Source organism: Pseudorca crassidens, chromosome 6, assembly GCF_039906515.1.
Source record: "Pseudorca crassidens isolate mPseCra1 chromosome 6, mPseCra1.hap1, whole genome shotgun sequence".
NCBI lineage: Eukaryota > Metazoa > Chordata > Mammalia > Artiodactyla > Delphinidae > Pseudorca > Pseudorca crassidens.
Genome location: NC_090301.1, coordinates 18,619,237 through 18,640,972, shown reverse-complemented (window position 1 = coordinate 18,640,972; position 21,736 = coordinate 18,619,237). Strand labels below are relative to the sequence as shown.

The following is a 21,736-nucleotide window of genomic DNA, read 5'->3' as shown; positions in this document are numbered from 1 at the left end:
GTGGCCTCCATGACCTGAGATTTGACCCCAGCTAACTCTTCAGCTTTATCTTCTGCTAAGCTGTCTCTTACACTCTAAGATCCCGATGCTATAAGCTTTTAAAAAGCTCATCTAAAGGATCTTGTTCCCTCTTATCTCTAGGTTTTTGTCCTTGCTGTTTCCTCTGTCTGGAATACCATCTCCTTCCATCCCACTCCTTTCTCCCTTGGCCTTCACCTAGCCAACATCTACTCACCCTTCAGGTTTTGGCTTGAATAACACTTGTCAACTCCAGAATGGGTGTACCTGAAATGCACTGCCGTATTACCTGGTAGATCCTAGTCTATGCATGTATCATCCCGTGACAGGCACATGGGAGGACACTCAGTATGTTGAATGAAGGAAGGAAGGAATTGAATGGACTCTCTTGGGTTTTCTGGAAGGACTGTCCAAGCCAGCTTGGTGATTTTCACTCTAGGTGAAACTGACTCACTTCCCCCAAACATGAGACTCAGGCCTGGCCCATCAGAACAACACATACCCTGCCCTGGGCCACAGGTCAGGACTTGGCAGATAATCCAAGTCAAGGCAATCAGGCCCAGTCAGAGATGAAATCAGGCCTTCTGCTTGAGGAACCAGGAAAAAATGGTTTTAATTTCACCAGACTTAGAGCTGTAAGAATGTAAGAAGCAGACACAGGGAAACAGAGCCAAAAGTTGGAGAGGGAGAGGGAGAAGAGAAGAAGGCTGGCTCCTCATTTCCAGCTGTAGCCTGGTTCTGTCTCCATTTTGGAGGACACTGTTCAACTCTAAGTTTATTTCACCTGTTTACTTGTCCCCATGCCCAAACTTTTGGGAAAATAAGAGTGCAACCAAGCCCACGCATGAGGGGCCAGAGAGGCATGTGAGAAACAAAATGTGCTGAAACAGAAGGTCTCAACCTGGGGCTCCCTAAGGTAAAGCAGGACGTCAATCCAGTGACTCTAGCTTCATTCAAGAAATATTTAATAAGCATTCAGCATATTCTAGGCATGTGTTTTTCAAAGTGTAGTACATGGATAATCTGTCAGAATTCTCTCCTACACTTCCTACTAAATCAGAAGCCCTGGGGGCTCAGGAATCTGCATTTTACAGCAGCTCTTGTAGGTGATTTGGATTCACACTGAAGTCTGAAAACCACAGGCACTGAGCTGGGTGCTGGGGCCTACCTAACACAAAGCAAGGCAGACGTGGTCCCTGACTTACCAGTATATTTATGTGGGGCAGGGGTAGGCAGGGGAGTGAGGGAACAGCTGATTACAATAAGGTGATACAGTGATAAAACAGAACCAGGGAGACCACAAGAGAGGCGCTTAGCTCAAACTGAGGAGGGTCAGAGAAGTCTCACAAAAGAACACCGAAGCTAAACTTGGAGGAGCTACAGCCCTGAAGAGAAATGTGTATTTCACAGAAACAAGGGAGTTGTCAGCTCCTGGAGAGTAAGTACAGCAGTGGCTGCGAACGAAACGGCTAGTCGGAGAGTGTAGAGTGAAAAGCGGACGAAGGACCCAATTGTGAAAGACCCCAAACCACCCCATCCCTCCAAGATGTCATCGGTCCTTGCCTTCGCCTGCCGTTTCGCCCTTCGTGGAGGTAGGCCCGCGCCCAAGAGAAACCATCCAGCTTCCAGCCTAACGCAACAAGAGCGGGGGTGTGATCGGCTCTTCCGGGGCGCTCCCCCGCCCCCCGGGGACTGCGCTGGACGTGCCCGCCCTGCGCGACGACGTCAGCGCGCCCGTGCGCGCCAGGGGAGGAGTGGGAGCTGCGGGCCTGGAGGCGCTGACGCTCCGGTAACCCGGGCTGGGCAGTGGGGAGGAAGGGGCGGGACAGCGAGTCCCCCCACAGTGGGGGGTCGCGGTTTGGACCCGGAGCGGGAACCCTAGAGGAGCTCAGCATCGCTTCCTCTACCAGCAGGCCCCGTCCGGCCCGGCGATGGAGTTTCCGGACCTTGGGGCTCACTGTTCGGAGCCGAGCTGTCAGCGGTTGGGTGAGGGGGTGAGGGGCGGAGCAGGCGGGAGGCGGGGCCGGGCGGAGACGGGCTTGGAACTGCAAGTGGCGGGAAGGGTGGGCTCCCGGGCTGGAAGTGCCCGAGCGGGGCGGGGCTCGAGGTTGGGGCGTGGCTTAGGAGATAGTGGACTAGGTCAGGGGTGCAGTTCACTGCCAGTACTGCGGCGTTTTCGTTCCCCTGAGCGGAAGGCTTGAGTGAGCGGGAAGGAGGTCGAGGTCCCCCTGGACCTGCAGTCCAACCCACTTCCTGCAGATTTTCTGCCGCTCAAGTGCGACGCCTGCTCGGGCATCTTTTGCGCAGACCACGTGGCCTACGCCCAGCATCACTGTGGATCTGCTTACCAAAAGGTGAGGGGGCGGTCTGCGGGTGAAAGGGGGCGGATGGAGGATGGCATGCAGAATCTCTGGAACCCCTCTGCCTCCCATTTCCTCTCTTTTACTGTCTTTCTGAGGCTCAGTGCTGGGAACATTGTTTCCTTTTGCGTTTATGGGGGGTCATGTCCAGGTTCTTTCAGGACCAGAGATTTGGCTGGTTTGGGAGTAGGCCACAGACCGACCCCTGCTCCCTGACTGTAGGATATCCAGGTACCTGTATGCCCACTCTGTAATGTGCCTGTTCCTGTGGCCAGAGGGGAGCCCCCTGACCGTGCTGTTGGGGAACACATTGACAGAGACTGCCGCTCTGATCCAGCTCAGCAAAAGCGTAAGGTAAGCGTTGGAGGGGTTCACCATGGTCACCTGGGACTACAGTTGCCTGGAAGTCTGTACAACTGTTAGGATGGGGTTGAAGGGGGATCAGAGTCTCAGCAGAGACAATCCTCCCTACTCCACCTCAGATCTTCACCAATAAGTGTGAACGCTCTGGCTGCCGGCAGCGGGAAATGATGAAACTGACCTGCGACCACTGTGGCCGAAACTTCTGCATCAAGCACCGTCACCCACTGGACCATGATTGCTCTGGGGAGGGGCACCCCACAAGTAGGGCAGGGTAATTGCAACCAAGTCCTCTACTTGCCTTTGGGACCATCCCATCCTTCTGAAACTGACTCAACCTCTGTCATTATAGTGGGGAAGCATCAACCTGTCCCCTTTGGCTAGGGAGTCTTTTTATTTCCTTTGAAGTGCATGTTTTCCAGACCTTGTGGAGGAGTTCCCCTCCAGACTTCCTTGGTCAGGCCAGGGAGGAACATGCAAGCTGACCGTGCCTGCAGGCATGCCAAGAGTGTCTCTTCCCTACAGACTGGCTGCCATCTCCAGAGCACAAGGCCTAGCTTCTTCTACAAAGACCATCCCCAGCCCAAACCAGACCTTGCCTTCATCTACCTCTGCCAGCAGGTAGGCCTGCCTGTTTCTCCTCTTCCTTTTTTCCCTTCACATCTCTGACCTCAGCCTCTTGAATGTCTGCCATAGAGCCACAGCTCAGTCTCCATCCCGGACAGCCTCTCCAGTGATTGCTTTGCAAAATGGCTTGGTGAGTTGGGCAGGGGTCAGATGGACAGAAGCAAACCCAACAGAGAGTAAAGTCCAAGGCAGCTGGTCTTATTTTTCCTTTTGCAGAGTGAGGATGAAGCTCTGCAACGAGCCCTGGAACTGTCCCTGGCAGAGACCAAACCCCAGGTCCCAAGGTACCTTCTCTCTGGTGAAAGAGGGTGGGACGTGGGCAAGGGCTCAGTTTGGAGGGAGGTAGGTGGGACCACTCTCATCCAATGCAGGATAACTGTTAGGAACTTGGGCTCACAATTAAGCTTTTGAACTACAGTATGTGGCCTTTGACAAGTTCTTTAACCCATTAGTCTTAACGCACTCTATAAAATGGGGACAGTACTAATACCTTATAGAACCCTATGAAAATTGAGATAATACTCACAAGTGCTCAGCACAGTGATGCCTAACAGATGAGATGCTCACATTTTAGATACTGTCATCCAGCTTAAGCTGTTCCTCCCTCCCAGTTCTCAGGAGGAAGAAGACTTAGCTTTAGCACAAGCACTATCAGCCAGCGAGGCAGAATACCGACAGCGGCAGGTATGAGGACGGGGTAGAGACAGGCCCTGCGCTGGGAGGAAGTAAGGAGTTTACGGGGGGTTGGGGGGTGCTCTTCCAAGTAGTAGAGTTTGGGAATGGTGGTTATCCTTGTGTTTTCAATATGACTCCAGCCCATGCTGAGCTCTGCAGTGAGGACTGTCCCCCTCATTTCCTTGACGTCGAACCCTGTCTTCCTCTCCTTCCCCTCCCCTTGCTCCAGGCTCAGAGCCGCAGCTTGAAGCCGTCCAACTGCAACCTGTGCTAGGGCCTTGGGCTTGGGGAGGGAGGCTCAGCTGAGGAGGACTGTGGCCCTCGCATCTCTAGGGTCCACAGGGAGAGGAGGCCCGGAGCAGCCTAGAGTGAAGATGAGGAGGAGTGACGTGGAGGCCACCTGCAGGGAGCATCAGGAGAAACAGCTTGTGGAGCTGAGCCTACAGATGGCTCTGCTGGCCTCTCCAGCTGCATGGGAGAGAACAGCTCTGAACTGTTCCCTGGCTGGGCCCTGGCCAGACCCCACATGGCCCCCTGCATCTTGACATCCCCCGTATACTGGGGCTCCCCCCACATGTAGGGGGCTGGGAGGGGGAGCTAGAAAGAATAAAGAATCTTGGCAGTCAGTAAGACACCAAAGTGGTGTGTTTCTTTCTCCTCTCCAACCAAAAACAGAAGAGTCCTGTCAAGAATGCTCAGCTGATCTAAGGGTGGAGGCCCATTGCAATCCCCCACACCAGAAAGTCACAGTGATCCCAGCTCAGTCCACACTTTTATTTCCCCCAAAAGTGCTTTTTTGAAAGGCCCCTTTCCTTCACTATAGCTAGCACCAAGACCAGGATGAAATATGGCAGGGAAGAGGGGTACAGTGTTATTTCCCTCGGCTATGCTTTGGGAGGGAAGCATACTTTTGTCACCAGGCCTTAGTCTGGGGCTTGGTGTCTTCAGAGACTTCCTGTCCCTGCTGCTGCAGCTGCCACATGTCAGCATACACCCCGCCTCGGGACAACAGAGCCTCGTGCCTGGGCCAAGGAGAAAAACATAAGTCCCAACCAACTATCAGTTTTACCCCAAGAGTCCTCGCCACTAGTCTATGAGATGACAGGGAACTGGCGAGGGAGATCCTTCCAGAAAGCCCTGGGATTCCACAACCTTTTCCTGGGGTCCTCAATTCAGAGGCCCTTCCCTATTCATCCTACTGTGTCCCTTACCGTCCTCTCTCCACAATGCAGCCATCCTTGACGACGAGGATCTGGTCAGCACTAACCACAGTGGAGAGCCTGAGAGGTCAGAGATCAGTCACCTACCACACCACCAGTGTGGGCCCCGCTGCCCGCTGCCCGTCCCGTACCTGTGTGCCACCACGATGGTGGTGCGGTTGGTGCAGACTTTGGCCAGAGAAGCCTGGATGGCCCTCTCATTAGATGTATCCAGCGCAGATGTTGCCTACAGAGAGGGACTGGGTAAAACTGCCCCGGCCACCCAAGTCCCCAGTGGGAGGAGGATGTGAGCTGCTGGCCAAAGCCTCAGGAATCAAAAAGAACCTGTTTTGCGCTTGAAAACTGCAAGGTGTTTCTGTGAAACATGGATTTGTGCTAGCTCTCCTAGATGGAGACGGTGCCCAGCAAGAATGGCTGGGGCACGGGTCGGGGAGGAAGGAGGGGAGAAGGCACTCAGGGCCCTCACCTCGTCCAGCAGAATGATGTCTGGAGCCTTGAGAATGGTGCGAGCGATGGCGACACGCTGCTTCTCCCCACCGCTTAGCTTCAGTCCCCGCTCACCCACCTGCGTATCGTACCCTGTGGAAATTGCCCACTTCCCTCAAGTCACAGTAATAAACTTGTTTTCTGTGACCAGATGGGCAAGGAAGAGGTGGAACCGAGGTCAGAGGGAGTAACGGGACTGAACTGGGCAGGAGGGGGACTCTGCAGGGGAGGCTCACCTTCAGGGAAAGCCATAATGGTGTCGTGGATGCCTGCAGCCTGAGCCGCAGCCTTCACCTCATCGTTCCCAGCCGTGATGCGGCCGTAGCGGATATTGTTGGCAATGGTGTCATTGAAGAGGACAGTGTCCTGGGGCACGACTCCAATGTGAGACCGGAGAGAGACCTGGGTCACCTGGGGCCAAAAGACCATATGCTCTGGCCTCTGAGACCCACCCAGGCCTGGAAGGTAGGATGGGATGGTGGGAAGCATATGGGATGAGAGGCCCTGCGTGAGAATCCTGCCTCCACCTTCCTAAACCCTAGCTGTGCAGGCAAATCACTTAACCTCTCTGAGTCTGTTTCCCCATCGATAAAGAGAAAATACACTTTCTCTCCCTGCTTCCCTGGGTTGCTGCAGATCTTTGTGCCTCATACAGCACCATACCACTCATTCTCATGACTACTTTTCTTATGTAGGTCGTCTACTGCTAGAAAGGCTGAGGTCTCCTGGCCCAACTTTCTGCAGGGGTGACAGCTCCTCCACCACTCCCTGGATGCCCAGCACCTGCCATTCTTTCACACACAGGCCTCTAAATTACAGGCTTCTCCCAAGCATCCTTACCTGTGAAATGTTCTGCCCATCTATTCGGATGCAGCCAGAGCTGATGTCATAGAAGCGAAAGAGCAGGCGCAAAATTGTGCTCTTCCCTGCTCCTGATGGGCCCACCTGTTGCATAAGAAACAAAGGGAAAACATTCTAAGGCCCATTGGCTTTTAAATCTTTCTCTCCAAGAGGCCACAATGTCCATGGAAGCTGCTACAGTCACTCCAGTAACCTGGCATGACAGGGCTAACTCCACAGCCTTGGTCCCAAGCTACCACGGGCACTAGAATAAGGGAAGCTCAAGGAGTCTGGGCCAACTGGCTGGGTCTCCTCTTACCAGGGCCAGTGTCTGTCCAGGCATCACGGTGAAGGACACATCCTGCAGGGTCTCCCGCCTGCAAAGAAGGATGGGCATGCTCAGCAGGCCTGCTGCACTGCCAGGGGCCCCCTCCGACACTAGAGCCACTACTGGGCCCTGCCCCTCTCTTGTTCAGGCTCTCTTTCCAGGTAGTGGTGGGCTGAGAAGCAGGAAGGAGGGGCAGGAAGGCAGTGTGTAAATTGACACCGGAAAAGGGGGCTGGGGGACAGTGAAAGGGGAGGGGCTCACCCATTGGTATAGCTGAAGTGCACATTCTCAAACTCAATCTGGCCCCTCTGAAAGTGAAGGGGCCCTGCTCCAGGAAGGTCCTTCACCTGGGAGAGTGCCACCAATGTGTGCCATTACAGGCCTGGTATTCTCCAGACACAAAGAACGCCACGCAGGCTCCCGCTCCCCACAAACCCGGCTCCTGTCTCCTCACTCACTTCTGTCTCCTCTTTTAGCAGGTCAAACATGTTCTCCATGTCAATGAAGTTGGTCTGGATCATCCTGCAAGAAGAATGCTGGCTGGAGCTCCTCTGAGGAGCTGGAGAAATAACAGTGCACCCTGAACAGGTGAGGGCCAGGGTCAGGTTACCTGTAGTAGGTGCCAAACCAGTTGAGGGGCATGTACAGCTGGATGATATAAGTGCCAAACAGCACAAAGTCCCCAACCTGTGGACATCAAGGGAAGAGAGGAGTCACAGGAGGCCTGCGGGCTCTCACCCTGCCCAGTGGCTATCACCCTCCCTGCTTCCCACCCAGGAACCTGGTGGCCTAAACAAAGACCCCGGTCGCCTCATCCCCAGGCCCAGCACAATTCCCTCACCTGTAGCTTCTGCTCACTGACAAAATATGCACAAAGCAGGGAGCCAGAGAGGAGCCCAAGTCCAATCACCAGGTTCTGGGTCTGATTTAGCAAAACCAGTGAAGCACTTGACTTCCACTCCAAACCCTGGGGCCATGACATGAGAGGAAGGAATATCACATACATGCTGACAGTCACCAAATCCCAACCTGGCCCTGGGCACCTTCAACCTCACAGCCCAAATTTTACTCCTCTCTGTCCTGGCAATTCCACAAGGCCAGGCTGTTGCTCTCAGTAGGCCTCAAACTAGCATCCTCACCTGATATTTGATGATGGCCTCGCGATAGCATTCCACTTCATAACTCTCCGCATTGTAATACTTCACCTGATGAATTCAAACCACCGCTGTTCCACACGGCCACAGCTTTCAGCTCAACTCCCCATCCCTCCTCCCTAATTGTAAACAGCACACCTCGCACCCCCCAGCTGCTTATCAGCCCCAATGGTCTCAGGCACACTCTTCCACATCTCCGAGCCTCACAACACTGCCACCAAGGCCTCTGTTACCGTCTCAAAGTTTAGCAAAGAGTCCACAGCCCGTGCCCGGGTAGCATTCTCCTGTGTGTTCATAGCACGTCGAAACTTCGTTCTCCACTCAGTGACCACAATGGTCAGGGCTAGAGAGTGACAGGAGGAGGGAGAGGGAGAAGAAGAGAGCAAGACATCACTCCCAGCAGCGGAGACCACGTGCATGCCTGCTGGTGGTCACATGCGCGCTAACCCTGTGCTACAGCCCAGGGATCCAGATTCCAAAGCAGAGGGAGTCTTAAGCTCCCTGAGGGAAGGGGCTGTGTCCAAGACCTCACTGCAGGCTGCATAAAGCCTGTGTGAAAACGGTTGTGGTGAACAAATGAACGCAAGCTGCACGCTATTACAAAAATGAGGTTCGTCCTTGACTCGCATCCACAGTGGGCACCTAATGTGACCAGGATGCCCTTCCCCAGCCCTCCCTCCACCCAGGGTGAGCTGAGCTTCCCTCAGCAGAGGACGCTCACCCGTCATATTGGAGAGCAGCAGGAGGCTATGCGGGTCCACTGATCTACAGTCTCCCAAAGCTGGGTCACCTGAGTGGGGGCAGGGCTCATGCCCAAGGGAGTCCGTGGCTAGTTCAGGGAGGTGGTGTCACCAAGCAGCACTCACCGAGGTAAAGACTCATGCACAGGAACACAATGAGGCCAAACCAGGCATTGAAGAACATGCTGAAGTAGATGATGCCAATGATGATGTCGGCCAGCGTGGGGACGACGTTGAACACCAGGTAGCTAGGAGGTAAAGTCAAGCAACGAAGAAAGGTTTAAGGGCTCGGAGCCAGCAACTCTCCCTAGGGGGTTTCAGCGTAGTGTTTTGTTTTCAACAGCAACAGACTGGAATCAAGCTAAATGCCCCTTAAGAGGTAAATGGTGAAATAAACCATAGGATGCCCAAATTATAGAATGCTCTGGATCAATTATAGTGAATGAGGAAGATCTTCATGTGTGGGTTAGAATACATCTCCCTAACATTTTGATAATAAGGCCATTCTGAGAATGACATCTACGTCATGACACCATTCATTGTAGGAAAAACCTCCACAATACCACATTAGTTCTGTGAGTCTGCATGTATATATGTAAAAAAATGCAAAAAAAAGCAGAACTCAACATACTGAATGGAGTGAGAACCTCTGGAGAAGTGAGCGGAATTCAAAAGAGATTTGCTCTGTCTTCTTTATTTGAATTATTACGAGAGCACGTGTACATTAATTTTACGATTAAAAAAAAAAGAGGACAGAGGAGCAGCTCCTCAAGCTGGGTCTGTTCTCCTGACAGCCCCTCCACCCCTGCGTCTCCAGACCCGCCCTCCCACACTTCCTTTCCATTGGCTTGGCACCTGAGCAGCCCCGTGACACTGGATGTGCCCCGGTCCACGATCCGCAGCACCTCCCCCGTGCGGCGCCCCAGGTGCCAGCGCAGCGAGAGCTCGTGCAGGTGGGAGAAGAGGCGCAGCTCCACCTGCCGCGAGGTGAACTGCTGCACCCGGATCCATAGGAACGTGCGCAGGTTGCTCACGAAGCCTGGGGGAAGCCAGGGGAGGCCTTGGTAGGGCTGAGAAGCCTAAGGACGTCATCCCAGCAGCAACATGTGAAAGGTCTGAGAGCACCAAGGGGCCTGGGGGAAGGACGCCTGTGGGAGAAGGGAGAGGGGCCAGTACCAACCGAGGTGAGAGCAGAGTCCCTCATACCTGTACTGCCGGTGCCACCCCCCTGGAGGAACTTGAGGAAGACATAGGTGATGACAGTCCAGACCAAGGAGCTCCAAGGTGCCTTCTGGGTCAGCAAGTTCACTATGGAGAAAACGAGTCCGAGCCTACTTATGGACCCTAGAACTCTCTTCAGGAGAAACCGCCCCAGGAATCAGCCACAGCCTCTTTCTGACCACCCAGCTCCCAACTCTGTCCCACTTCCCTAGGCTAGTCCCCTGCACCAACCAGGCCAATGAAAGACCAGAGTGCTGAGCTGACAACCCTTCTCCCCCTCACCTATGTCCCTGTAGAAGATGGGGACCAACACGTTCAGTCCCCGGTCCAGCCCCATGAGCCCCAGGCAGATGAGCACAACAAACTGCAGAGCTGGACTCCCTCGAGGCCACAGGTAGCCACTCAGTAGGCGGAGTTTCCTGCCAAGGTCTTGCCAGGTAGACCGTGGTGGCCCCTCTGTTGACTGAACCTAGGATGGTGAAACGCATAAGGGAGGGAAGCTCAGAAATCAAAATGAAGCGCACTAGCCAGAAAGCCTCTAGGGAAAATGTATGGGATTACAGCTCCCAGGTAACGGTAACGGACCAACAAGCGATCCCTGATGGGGTAAAGCTAACAGGGCACAAACTGAGATTTAGGAAAGAAATGGGTTTTTATGGTGGGAAGAAATGATGACAGAGAATGGAATTAAGATAGATCCGAAGTTTCAGAAACTGAGGTGTACCTGGTTCCTGTCTACATCTTGATCCTCTTCATTGACCCGCAAGGTGTATGACTGGGGACGAAGTCCAGGGGCCCAGAGCCCCAGGACAAAAAGCCCTCCAGAGACCACATACCGCAGCACCCACAGGCTAAACTGAACCTAGAATTAAACATATGTGGGGAGACTATCAACGAGGGCCAGAATCCCATTGTTACTACTTATAACACATCTGGGGACTGGGGTAGGGCACACACCCAGGTCCTCCTCAGGGGCCCAGCATCTAATAGGCTTTTAAAAAAATCCACAGTGACTCAGCACAGCCACTCCCCACCAGCTGGCTATCAGCTCCCAGCAGCGCTGGCCCCTCCTTTCTGCCCTTTTTTAGAGGCATTCGAAAGCATGGAGCCAGTGTGACCAGACATGCCATCTTTCTTCCCAGCACCCGCTACCCATGCTTCCCCTCCCCCCACGAGGTCACTCACCTGCTGGCTCAAGTTCGCCCTTGCCCACCACCATTGTGGGCTGTTCCAAGACACTAGGGCCAAGTTCTCGGCTGCAAAAGCCACAGTCCAGAGGAGCAGGAGACCCGGGCTGTGCGTGAACTTGATCCAGACACCCATTGCTAGCTTCTGCCGTGCCTGGCTCCGTTCCACCACGAGCAGCCCCAGGCCACAGGCGCTGGCCACAGTCCCCAATAAAGACGCCAGCAATAGGTAGCCTGGCAGTGGGGCACCCTGGGCAGCGCCCACCCGGCCAACCAGACCGGCTAGGGGCAGCGCCACCTGAAGTGTGGCCAGAAGCAGCTGCAGCACGTAAGGAGCTACGCGAGGGCCGGCCGCCCAAGACACCGCGTCAGCGCCACCTGGCCGCTCCGGACGTTTGCAGGGAAGAACCGGCACCAAGGCCAGAGCCCCCAGGCCCATCAGCGTCGAGGGTACAAGCGTGAAGAAGAAGCAGGGGCTGAGGCCACCCTTCGCCCAGACCGGACCCGCGGGTCCTTCGGCCTCACAGTAGTTGCCCACAGTCACCATGGCAATGCGTGGCCGCCGGCCGAGGCTGAGGGGACTGAGGGACAGGAGAACTGGACCGGCCGCTCGGGGCGGGGCGCGGAATCCCGGGTATCTCGGGTCATGGAGCCTCGGGGCGCTAAGCCGCGGGGGTCGCGCGGCAGGGACGAACGTGGACCCGGCCACACCACCCCCTCGCTTCGCGCACGCGCCGCCGCCACGCACTCACGCCGGGCACGTACGCCGTCTCTGCCGTCCGCCCCTAGCTCGCGGCCGGGGACCCTCTGGCCAAGTCGGGGCCCACAGGAATGTTCAGCCTCTGCCTCCAGCCGCTCTCTTCCGCAGCAGCCCCGCCCACCAGGGCCGCTCCCAGCTCCTACCCAGGGCCCCATTGGCCGAGTGTCTCCGAAGGGGCGGGGGAATGGTGCACGCTAGGGAAGGCAAAATAGAACAGCGGAGTCGGCATGGTCACGTGCTCAGGGCGGGAAATCTGACCGCACGTCCTGCCGGAGTCCTTGACCTCCACGGAACCAGGGATCGGAAGCTGCCCTCTGCTCGCCCAGTAGGTCGGTATATCCAAGCGATCGCATTGGCCAGCTTTCCCACATGGCCGACCCGGTCCCCAGCCACCTGGGTGGTTCACACACACCCCACACCCCGCTTGCCCCCAGAACCTTGGCCACTCGAGACAACAAGCCGCGACCTGGTCAAAATCCCTTCTTTATTAAGGGTTGTCAAGCTGTACACGGTCCCCACCCCACTCCGCTGTAAGTTCGGGCAGCGTAGTTCACCGCTCACCCGCAGCGGGCCGCAGCTGGGTGAGGGGTGGGGCGAAGGGAAGGAGCTGGGTCCCAGCATGCAATGCGGCAGCCCAAGGCGAAGACGTCCTGTCGCCCCTCCATCCCCCTCAAGGGACAGTGGGATGCAGGCCAGAGCTCTCTTGCTGATAGGCAGCCAGTCGAGGGCACACTTCCAGCCCTGTCCATCCCATGTGCAGGTGGTGGGGCGGGGTACAATAAGCAGCAATAGGGGCCAGGAAGGCCTCAGTCTCCCGGGGGACCCATCTTAAAAGTTGGAGAGGGCAGCAAAGAGTTTCCATCCTGCTCCTGCAATTTAGAAACTTCCTTCTTAGTGTCAAAAGATAGCATGAGGGGAGCTAGGAGCTAAAGCCTCCACACCAAGACAAAGCAAAAGCTGAACAGAAGGGGAACAAGCGAACGGAACAGGAGCAAGTGGCACACATGCCAGTGATGTGCAGGAAGCAGGGGAGAGGTGAGCAGGCTGCAGCACTGGGAGAGAACTGGGGGTGAGGTAAGGGCCACAGCCTGAGCTGCTCATCTGTTCAGGGTGCGGGGAGGGCGGCTGCAGAGGTTGAGGGTCCAGGCCCACCTCCCCACTCCACAGTTGGCACAGGTTCTCCCTGCTTGGCAGCTTCTGTGGTGGGCAGTCCTCTGGAGACTTGCAGGGTTGGGTGCAAAGGTGGCAGTACTGGGGCTGGGCTGGGGACCAGTTTCTAGCACCACACTCTGAGCCAAGGGGTGTCCTGGGGATGAGGCTAGAGTCCTGTGTGCCCTGGTTCCTAGGCCCCCAATCTCTCTCCTGGGGCTGTGGCGAGCCCAGCATTGGCACCTTCCTTGGCCAGGCACAGACACACAAACACCACACGCGTGGAGCCAGGCAACACTCAGAGGAGCCCTCCATGGCAGGCGGATGGGATGGCAGGGCAACGGTGGCCTCCATCCTGGGGCATAGGGACCCTCCTCAGCCTCGTCTATACCTGTGGAGAGAAAAGGGTTGGTAATGGAGATAGTCTTCAGCTATCTGCTTACACAACAGAAGCCTGGAGATAAAGGAAACGGGAAACTTGATTCTTGAGGAGGTAAGCAAAGGAAAAATCAAGTCCTGGATTTCACAGCAGGTGAGGGAAGAAAAGGAAGTGTACTTTGGTGGGGAAGTTGCAGTATCTCTGCCTGAGAGGCCCACCTCCCTTCACATGAGAAGTTTTGACCTCAGCCTGCAAGTTACTGCTTCTGGCATTTGTTTTGGGGTCTTGAAGCCCTTACCTTGTGCACCTGAGGGGGAAGCTCATCCTCTGAGCCCTCTTCGGGCACGGGCTCTGGGTGCCTTGATGCTGACTGCCCATCTTCAGCCCATCCTCCAAGGGGCAGCCGAGAGAAGTGAGAGGGAGCCCGGGGCACTGTTCCAGGATCTAAAGATACAAGTAAATACTCTTAGAATGAACTCAAACAGGAACGAGGAGAAGGGTGCTGGGGCTTTTGGGGGTAGGGGGAAGTGCGGGGGAGGGATTAGTCTCCTTGGGTCTGGTCCCTCTGACTTCTTTCGTCCCCTAGAGGCCCCAGAAGGACCACCCTTCCCTGAAGACTCTGTGTCCTTCCCAGTGGATACCTGTGATGCCTCCGTAGCGCCTCTGGAAGCCCCCATGCAGGGCAGTGGTCTCAGGAGCTCCAGGCCGGGATGCAGCACAGGGATAGCTGGCGGAGCGGGGGATAGGCTGGGGGCCCCGGGCACCCTCTCCCCCCTCTTCGGGGGCACTCTCCCCACTCTCATCACTCTCCCGGCGGTGCCACACATGCCGCTCAGGTTCAGCCTGGGCCTGCTGCTTGTGGAGCTGAGAAGTGGGGGATTCATTAGTTGGGGACAAAAGAATATCTGTCTGAAATAGCTACCCTCCACCATGGTATCAGCCAGTTCCCATTTATACTGCCTCACCTAGAATCACTGACCCAGAGTATCTGATGTGTTAATAATGTGTAACATACACATGATATCTTACAGGTTAAATTCTCAGCAGATCCCTGGAACAAGCCTGTGCATAAATTGTAATAGCTCTCATTTTCCCCAGTCATTTGATTCTGGAACAAATTGGTTGTGAATCTAAGTGCCAGGAACTCTTTTAGGTGCTAGGGATACAGCAGTGAACAAAATAGACAAAAATTCCAACTCCTGTGGGGCTTATATACTTGGGGGAAGTGGGGAAGGATAGATAATAAACAAATAAATAAGGGAAAAATACAATGTCCCATGGTGCTAAATGCTATGGAGAGAAAAACAGAACAGGAAGGTTCAGGAGGGTAGGCAAGGGAGGCTTTTACTCAGGGTGGCCAGAGGTGGTCTCATGGGGAAAGAAGGAGCATACTTGAATGAGAAGGAGGGAGCCCTGTGGATATCTCAGGGAAGTAGGTTCTTGGCAGGGGAAACCACAAGTGCGGAAAAGGCCTGGGTAAAAGTAAGCTAGGCTAAAAAGGATAGGAAGAGGATGTATGTGGGAATGGAGATTGCAGAGCAGGTAAATGGCAGAGAAGAGATTTGAACCCAGGTCTTGCTTCACATCTAAAACCCTCTGTTTTCAGCCGCCACCTTGGTTCTACGACCCTGCCCCTTCCAGCCCACTCACCTGGTGCATATAGAGGGCATGCAGGCTCATCTCAGTGGACGCATATTCCGACAGCACCAGGCTCTGCAGCTGTCCTTCCCACACACTGCTCCCGGAGCTGGCTGTCCTGGCATCCACCCTGCCCCCCAGCACAGACAGCAGTCATCAACATTTCTGAGACCCACACAAATTGCTGGGGGCTACTGCCATGCCCTCCTCTCATGGCCCACCTCTACTCACCCAGAGCCTGTCATGGTGCTGGGAGCCCGGCCTGTGGGAGCCTGACCAGGCTGCAGAGGGGAGAAGGAGCGCAGGGCAGAGGCGACCTCAGCCCTGTGCCTGGAGCCCTGCAAGTCTCTGGGCAGTGGGGGGCCCCGGCAGGATGAGCCGGCTACCACATTTGCAATAAGGCTCAGTGGCTATGAAAGAAAAGAGTGGGTAGAATTCTCAGGGCATAGGGAGGCCTCTGAGTCCCCCAGTATTCTGCACATTAGGACCCAGTGGCACAGACTGGACAGAAGGAAACTGACCCGGTAGGCCCTTCCGCCCCATGCGCATGTCCCACGTCCCAGCTCCTGGAGTCCACTCTTCCTGTCATCTCCCAGTCCCTAGGAACGCACCTCAGACTCAGATTGTAAGGATTGGATGGACGTAAAGAGGGCATTTTCCGGGAGCAGACCCCCTTGGGCAAGGCCTGCAGCTGCTCCGTCCCGCTGAACTTGCTCCTTGAGGAAACCGAGGAAGGCCGTGCTCTCACGTGGTGGCTGCCAGCCAGGGTTGGTGATGGCAAAGTGCATGAGTGACAACTCTGTCTTCCCATCCTCGGCTTGCTGGTACACTGAGGCCTCCGTCTGCCCACCGGACAGCCACTGTACAAGGGAGGCTGCAGTGAGCAGGACTGTCCCCTTACAGGAACCCTTTTTGTACCTTTCCTGCTAGTGGGGAGGCCTTGCCCCTGGAGGGCAGAGACCACAATGCACTGCTGTATCTTGTCCAGGGGCCCTGGTGCCCACCCCACGAGTAGCCACATGCCAGGCTAGCTGCTTGGTTTGTGCCTTTCAGGGAGCTTGGCCAAGGGTGCAAGTTTAAGGTTATAATCGAGCCCAGGCTCCTGTTTACAAAGCAGTGTGTGCCCTGGTACAGGGTTGCCCCAAGGCAGGGCTGCCTTTTTGTGATTTGTTGGCTCAGAAGGGTGCCTTTTTGCAGTTTGCCCAAAGACACTGTATATGCCAGCATCACCTCTGGCCAACTGCCCCCCTCCCTCCTTTCCTAATACCTGGGGGTGCCCATGCTGGCGAACATCCATCTGAGCGAAGGAGCAGGTATCTCCAACACCAACGACCTCCACGGTGAAATTGCGGAAGAAGTCTATAATCTCCAGGGCCCGTGGGCGCAGGCAGAAGATGAGGATGAGGGGTGTGACAATGGGGCTCAGTAACTCCTCCAAGATGAACACCTAAAAGGGAAGGGATCAGGGTCACAAGAGAGCAGGAGGGAGCCCAGCCCTCACCACCAGGCTATCAGCCAGTCTCTAGCAGGCCCTAACTCCAACTCCACTCACTGCCTTGTACTGGAAGAGCTGGGCAAACTCGTCCCGGGTCTGCGAGCGGTGGGCATTACCCTGCCAGTGGTCAGGCATGTAGTGGATGTGAGCGAGGATCACGCGGAGCAGCTGCTCAGGGCAGAACACCATGTGCTGGTCCGGAATAAAGGACCTAGTGGGATCAGGGTCATGGTGAGACATAAGCCCCCGGGAACGCTAGTTGGCTTGCTCCCACCTGCTCCCCTGGCCCACCTGCACACGGTCACGGTGACCCCCAGGAGCGTGACAGTGGTGAGGACATGTTCCACAGCCAACACATCTTCGTCGTAGATGGTGAGGGCAATAAGCACGGCCAGGATGGAGCCAGCAAAGAAGGCGCAGTTCTTGGCCAGCAGTGTCAGCAGAGGTGACAAGAAGCAATTCATGTACTTGGATGCGGGCTTGTAGCCTCGGTTGAGGCGGGACTGTAGCTCGTGTTCCAGCTCGTTGAAGTGGCGGAGGTAGCAGCGGCCGTAGAGCGACCAGCAACGTGCTCCCAGGGCCCCCGGCTCCCGCTTCAGCACCTCGGCGTAACTGAAAAAGGCATAGAGGATCTGCCAGATGAGGATGAGGGGGCACAGCAGGAAGTTGGCGATGCCAATCCACAGGATGCGGTTGCTGAGACGCTGGGCCAGCTCGAGCCGTTGTCCCCCACGTTTGTACTCAGCCTTGAGGCTCCATTCATTGAGAAACAGAGAGCCAGGTCCCCAAAAGAGGATCAGCTCGAAGTTGTACTTGAGGCCCCGAGTGAAGAAGACAACCTCCCCGAGACCAGGCAGGCGGAAGCGCAGAGGCAGGAGGGATTTGTTAACCAGTGCCACCATGTAGTTCTGGAAACGGAGGATGCGGTGGTAGATGTCCAGCTCTGTTAGCTCACGCTTGTGGATGCAGATCTGGTGCTCTTTCTGGGTCTGCACAATCCGGGCCTGTACTTCTTGCCACGTGCAGTATGGAAGCGCAGACTATGGGGTGGGGAAGAGACGAGGGATGGAAGGTGGGGTTGTTGCCTCGGCCCCTTGCCCTGCATGAGCTGTGAGGCTCAGGGGTCCTCTGAGTGGAGCCTTTAACCGGATGCTCCTTGATCTGCAAAGGACGGCTGAGGCTGCCCGATGCCCGGGAATACAACCCCCCCACTTCCCAAGCTGCAGAAGACGTCCTGGCCTGTGGCTGTAACTGCCCAATTTCCCAGTCTCACCATGGGGATGCGCAGAGCATGCAGGTAGAAGGAGTGGATCTCCCAGTAGCAGCAAATGTTATAGATGAACTTGATGAGCCGGTGAACCCAGAAGACACCAGCAATGACAAGGATGGTGATAAGGGAGCCATTTTCCTGAATCCTGGTGAGGAAAAGAAGGGGAGGAGGAGTGGCCCTTGAGGAGCCTTGGCAGACATGCTGCTGTCCTGAAGGATTTGGAGAGGCTGAGCCTGAGCCTGTGTTCTGGGGAATGTTACTGCCTCACACTCCACTCCATTCCCCACCTGCTAGCTGAACAACAGGCGCTGGTGCCCTCTGAACTGCAGCACTTACCTGGCACTACAGACTGGGGCAGGCAAAAAGGCATCTGGCAGAGTAACCTTGACAGGCTCGGTAGGGTGAAGACTGTGGTTCACCATCTTGTTGGCAAATAGGATGTCGTAGTCCACACAGCTGACCAGGAAGGTGGTGAACGCAACCACAAAGAGGAACTGCCTGGGGAGTTGGGAAGAGAGGGCGCAGTCCGAGAGATACCAGTGAAATAACATGGGAAAAAGGAAGAGTCTGGAAGCCCCAGACCAAAATTAGGGAGCAGCCTCTGGGGAAATGGGCTGGAGAATTCCGTGTGGGCTCTCTCTACTGCTTGGCCCCAGGGGACCCAAGCCAGCTCCTATTTTTTGCTCTTAGCTTCAGGCACCACAGAATCAGCCTGCTTTTCCACCTCATAGTAATCTCTGCCGCCACTCGCTGGACTCCTTCAAAGGTCTTAAATTGTGGTCTGTGGTCCCCAGTACCTGATTTCTTTTTGGTAGTTAGAAGCCCTTTGCGGATTTGAACTCTTTTCTTATGGAGGGAAGGTTTCCCAACCCCTTGACATTTGGCAAAGCCATATGGCTCCTTCCTCCTAGCAGGCTCTCTACTCAGCAGCAGGCCTAAGGTGCAACCAAGGCAGAACAGAGACATTTTTCTCAAGTGAGTGGCTGGCATCTCTGATACCTCCTGCCTGAACCATGCCCATTCCACTGGAGCTCTGATGAAATGATCAAGTCTGACTTCTCTTTGTGGAAGAGACAGGACTTGGAAAGCTCTCCTTATAAGCGAGATTAAAAAAGATAAGGCTGTAAAACGGTGTCACACCCAGTCCTTAAACTATAAATGTTTGCAGAGTTTTGAGCCTAGGACTGACTTGCATTGGCGGTTTGGGCCAGGCGTTGAGCTCAAAGAGAGGAAACACTGAAATGTATTCCTTCACCACATCGTCCATCCCTTCTTATACTTACATGAGCTCAAAGATCTCCCCGATGAGCATACAAGTGAAGCCATTCTTCTGGTGTAGATTATAAACGTGTAATTGTTAAGAGAAAGTGGTCTGTATAGACAGCAATTAAGAGCACAGGGACTTCCCTGGTGGTGCAGTGGTTAAGAATCCGCCTGCCAATGCAGGGGACATGAGTTCGATCCCTGGTCCGGGAAGATCCCACATGGAACAAAGCCCCCCGTGCGCCACAGCTACTGAGCCTGTGCTCTAGAGCCCGTGAGCCACAACTACTGAAGCCCACGCTCCTAGAGCCCGTGCTCCGCAACAAGAGAAGCCACCACGATGAGAAGTACGTGCACCGCAACAAAGAGTAGCCCCTGGTTGCCACAACTAGAGAAAGCCCGTGCAGAAATGAAGACCCAACACGGCATAAAAAAAATTTTTAAATTTTTAAAAAAGTACAGACTTTGGTGTCACATACCTGAGCTGAAGTCCTGGCTCTATGACTTTCAAGCTGTGTGACTTTGGCCAAGTTACTTAACCTCTCTAAGCTTTTGTCTGTAGTGGTGTGTTGGGAATAATAGCACCTGCCTCATAGGATTATTAGGTCTGAGATAGTGCATATAAAGTATTTAACACAGAACTGACACGGAATAAGTCAAATGACATTAATTATTATGGTTATTAGCATACCATCAAAAAGAATCACACTCAGAGAGGTTCCTTATAAACTAACACTACAAAATGCAAGGCACGTAGCTCTTGATAAATGTGAGGTATCATTGTTTATAATGATCATTATTTCTTTAGCCTCTTTCAGGCTCAAGGTGTCTGAAAAGGATTAGAACCATACCCACACCGACTTCTCATCAGGGGCCTGGCTTAGAGAGAGGCTATAGGTCCCAGAGCTCCAACACAGAGACACAAAGGATATTCGAGAGAAGAAGAGATCAAGGTTTTCGATGTGGTGCCAAGGTGCTGTGGGTACAGGAGCAGAGACGTCAGAGCCCTGAAGAAGTGGAAGCCCCTGCTCCCTCAGTGTTCCTCCACCAATTCTCCCCCCAAGCCCCAGCTCTGGCCGTCATGTCCAGGAACTCACACTTGCTCCCCTCAGGGACATGCACCAACAGGTCCTCCTCCCCGGGGGGTGAATCGCTGTAGGAGGCCTCTAGGCGCTGGTATTCAGTGTCAAACTGCGCCATCACCACCGCCCCCTGTCCACCTTGTCCACCTGTGGGTAATGAGGAAGGAGAGACCCAGGTTCAGACACCTGGTGCTGTTCGTCTTCTCCCCTGCCTACCAGACCAGAAATGAGTGAGAAGGAATCCTGGGCTTGGTCTCCACTACCAGTCTTCTTGGATCAAAGGCAGAGAAAGAGCAGTAACCCAAGGAGAGCAGCAAGCTCAGGGCTTGGGAGGCCCTCACTGACCAATGAGGTCAGTCATTCCCAGAGCCTTTATCGAATGTCTACCAAGGCCTTGCTGGCCTGAAGGCAGATTCTGGCCCTGTGGGGGGTCTGCTTCATCTTCTATTCACTGGAGAGAAGGGGTCCTCCCCCTCCCCTCCTAGAGAAACCTTGGTCTCCCAAGAGACTAGCAGTTTGGAAGCACTTTGTAAACAGAGATTTGAGATAAGCACATGGCCCTACCAGCTCCATGGGCAGTGTCTGCTCCACTCCAGCCCTCGATGCCCTGGCTCTGCAGCTGCTGGAGGAGAAGGTGTCAGGCCCCGGAGAGTGGGGAGTGGGAACAGAAATAAACCCAACCCTACCACCCCCCGACGCCCCATACTCAGGGGCGGTCAAGCAAGGGGCAGGGAGGCTGCAGTGGGAAAGAGCCACCCTTCCAGCCTAGGGCTATGCGTACTTCCTCTGGTTGTATTATACACGGCCACTCATTCAACTCTAGGGTCCCAAGAAGTGTCTAAATGAACCTGTGGAGACTGAGTCTGTACAGGGCTGGACTGTTTCTCCATTGCCCCACTTCAGCCTCAGAAATTAGATGGACCGTTCAAGGTCCACGAAGCCCCAAACCCAAAAGCCAAGAAGAGAGTCTTTTCTAAAGAGGACCTTTCTGGTCAACTCCTTCCCTTGCTTCCCTAGTCCCAAAGGCCCAGCAGGCAGGCAGAGTTCCTGGATGGGATATACTGATTGGGTCAGTGTAGACCTAGATTCTGGGTGAACTGTGGGTTACCTTGGTCCTGGAGCCAGGCATGATCTAGGTGGCACTCAACCAGTCAGTGCAGACCCCGTGGCTGTGGAGCCCTGCCCAACCAGGCCCCGGTGGGATTCCCTGGGTTAGTGAGAACCCTGGGTCCTAAGCTGACCAAGCCCTCAGGGAACTCACCACTTACTGGGTCAGTGTAGACCCAGGGCCCATAGAGCCCCTGCCAGCCGGGCCTGGGTTCAGGGGTTCCTGCGAACGTTGGAGGAATCAATCCAGTCCGACAGCCGATACCGCAGGTGGGCTGGGTTGCCTCCCTACACCCAGCAGCCACGACCCGAGCCCAGCACGCCCCCAGATCGCCCGGCCCCCGGCCAAAGGCTCGGCTCCCAACAGCGGACAGCCC

General features: G+C 55.1%; 3 protein-coding genes across 12 annotated transcripts; 1 reads left to right on the top strand and 2 right to left on the bottom strand.

Annotated features, from left to right (window-relative positions):
- The first annotated feature begins 1,727 nt into the window (after positions 1-1,727).
- Positions 1,728-4,679, top strand: ZFAND2B (zinc finger AN1-type containing 2B). 8 transcript variants are annotated; one of them, XM_067740511.1, is made up of 10 exons: positions 1,728-1,807; positions 1,932-2,004; positions 2,278-2,372; positions 2,601-2,732; positions 2,861-3,012; positions 3,264-3,359; positions 3,435-3,495; positions 3,582-3,649; positions 3,977-4,049; positions 4,270-4,679. In XM_067740511.1, the coding sequence occupies exons 2-10, from the start codon at positions 1,950-1,952 to the stop codon at positions 4,312-4,314; spliced, it is 777 nt and encodes a 258-aa protein (XP_067596612.1). In that variant the 5' UTR covers positions 1,728-1,807; positions 1,932-1,949; the 3' UTR covers positions 4,315-4,679. The 8 variants fall into 8 exon arrangements, with proteins under 8 accessions (XP_067596612.1, XP_067596617.1, XP_067596613.1 ...); XM_067740512.1 differs by having other exon boundaries at positions 1,730-1,807; positions 1,929-2,004; positions 4,374-4,679; XM_067740510.1 differs by having other exon boundaries at positions 1,730-1,807; positions 1,929-2,004.
- Positions 4,680-4,800: 121 nt separating this feature from the next.
- On the bottom strand, positions 4,801-12,081 carry ABCB6 (ATP binding cassette subfamily B member 6 (LAN blood group)). Its single transcript, XM_067740502.1, has 19 exons — positions 11,215-12,081; positions 10,754-10,891; positions 10,312-10,498; positions 10,015-10,116; positions 9,664-9,847; positions 8,935-9,056; positions 8,302-8,411; positions 8,054-8,119; positions 7,756-7,881; positions 7,525-7,601; positions 7,373-7,436; positions 7,176-7,261; positions 6,906-6,963; positions 6,587-6,691; positions 5,983-6,157; positions 5,727-5,839; positions 5,392-5,486; positions 5,252-5,320; positions 4,801-5,062 (listed from the first exon to the last, which is right to left on the bottom strand). The coding sequence occupies exons 1-19, from the start codon at positions 11,761-11,763 to the stop codon at positions 4,954-4,956; spliced, it is 2,535 nt and encodes an 844-aa protein (XP_067596603.1). The 5' UTR covers positions 11,764-12,081; the 3' UTR covers positions 4,801-4,953.
- Positions 12,082-12,441: 360 nt separating this feature from the next.
- ATG9A (autophagy related 9A) lies at positions 12,442-20,399 on the bottom strand. Of its 3 annotated transcripts, none has more exons than XM_067740504.1 (14): positions 20,268-20,399; positions 20,103-20,177; positions 19,191-19,255; positions 18,244-18,405; positions 17,911-18,052; positions 16,929-17,677; positions 16,695-16,848; positions 16,410-16,589; positions 15,754-16,002; positions 15,374-15,552; positions 15,155-15,272; positions 14,146-14,368; positions 13,803-13,948; positions 12,442-12,845 (listed from the first exon to the last, which is right to left on the bottom strand). In XM_067740504.1, the coding sequence occupies exons 1-14, from the start codon at positions 20,286-20,288 to the stop codon at positions 12,783-12,785; spliced, it is 2,526 nt and encodes an 841-aa protein (XP_067596605.1). In that variant the 5' UTR covers positions 20,289-20,399; the 3' UTR covers positions 12,442-12,782. The 3 variants fall into 3 exon arrangements, with proteins under 3 accessions (XP_067596605.1, XP_067596606.1, XP_067596604.1); XM_067740505.1 differs by having other exon boundaries at positions 12,442-13,516; positions 20,103-20,146; positions 20,268-20,393; XM_067740503.1 differs by having other exon boundaries at positions 20,103-20,146; positions 20,268-20,393.
- Positions 20,400-21,736: the final 1,337 nt, after the last annotated feature.

Bases quoted from the DNA above. Each gene is read 5' to 3' on its own strand.
- ZFAND2B (XM_067740511.1), top strand. From the start codon at position 1,950: ATGGAGTTTCCGGACCTTGGGGCTCACTGTTCGGAGCCGAGCTGTCAG. The intron at 3,360-3,434 runs GTAGGCCTGCCT...TGTCTGCCATAG, and splicing joins TCATCTACCTCTGCCAGCAG to AGCCACAGCTCAGTCTCCAT. The intron at 4,050-4,269 runs GTATGAGGACGG...CCCTTGCTCCAG, and splicing joins CAGAATACCGACAGCGGCAG to GCTCAGAGCCGCAGCTTGAA.
- ABCB6 (XM_067740502.1), bottom strand. From the start codon at position 11,763: ATGGTGACTGTGGGCAACTACTGTGAGGCCGAAGGACCCGCGGGTCCG. The intron at 9,057-9,663 runs GTGCCAAGCCAA...TTTACCTCCTAG, and splicing joins AGTGTCACGGGGCTGCTCAG to CTACCTGGTGTTCAACGTCG. The intron at 5,487-5,726 runs GTGAGGGCCCTG...CCCTCTCTGTAG, and splicing joins ACATCATTCTGCTGGACGAG to GCAACATCTGCGCTGGATAC.
- ATG9A (XM_067740503.1), bottom strand. From the start codon at position 20,370: ATGGCGCAGTTTGACACTGAATACCAGCGCCTAGAGGCCTCCTACAGC. The intron at 20,147-20,267 runs GTGAGTTCCTGG...CTGTACCCACAG, and splicing joins TGTCCCTGAGGGGAGCAAGT to CACCTTGGCACCACATCGAA. The intron at 15,273-15,373 runs GTGAGTAGAGGT...GCTGGGGGGCAG, and splicing joins AGCACCATGACAGGCTCTGG to GGTGGATGCCAGGACAGCCA.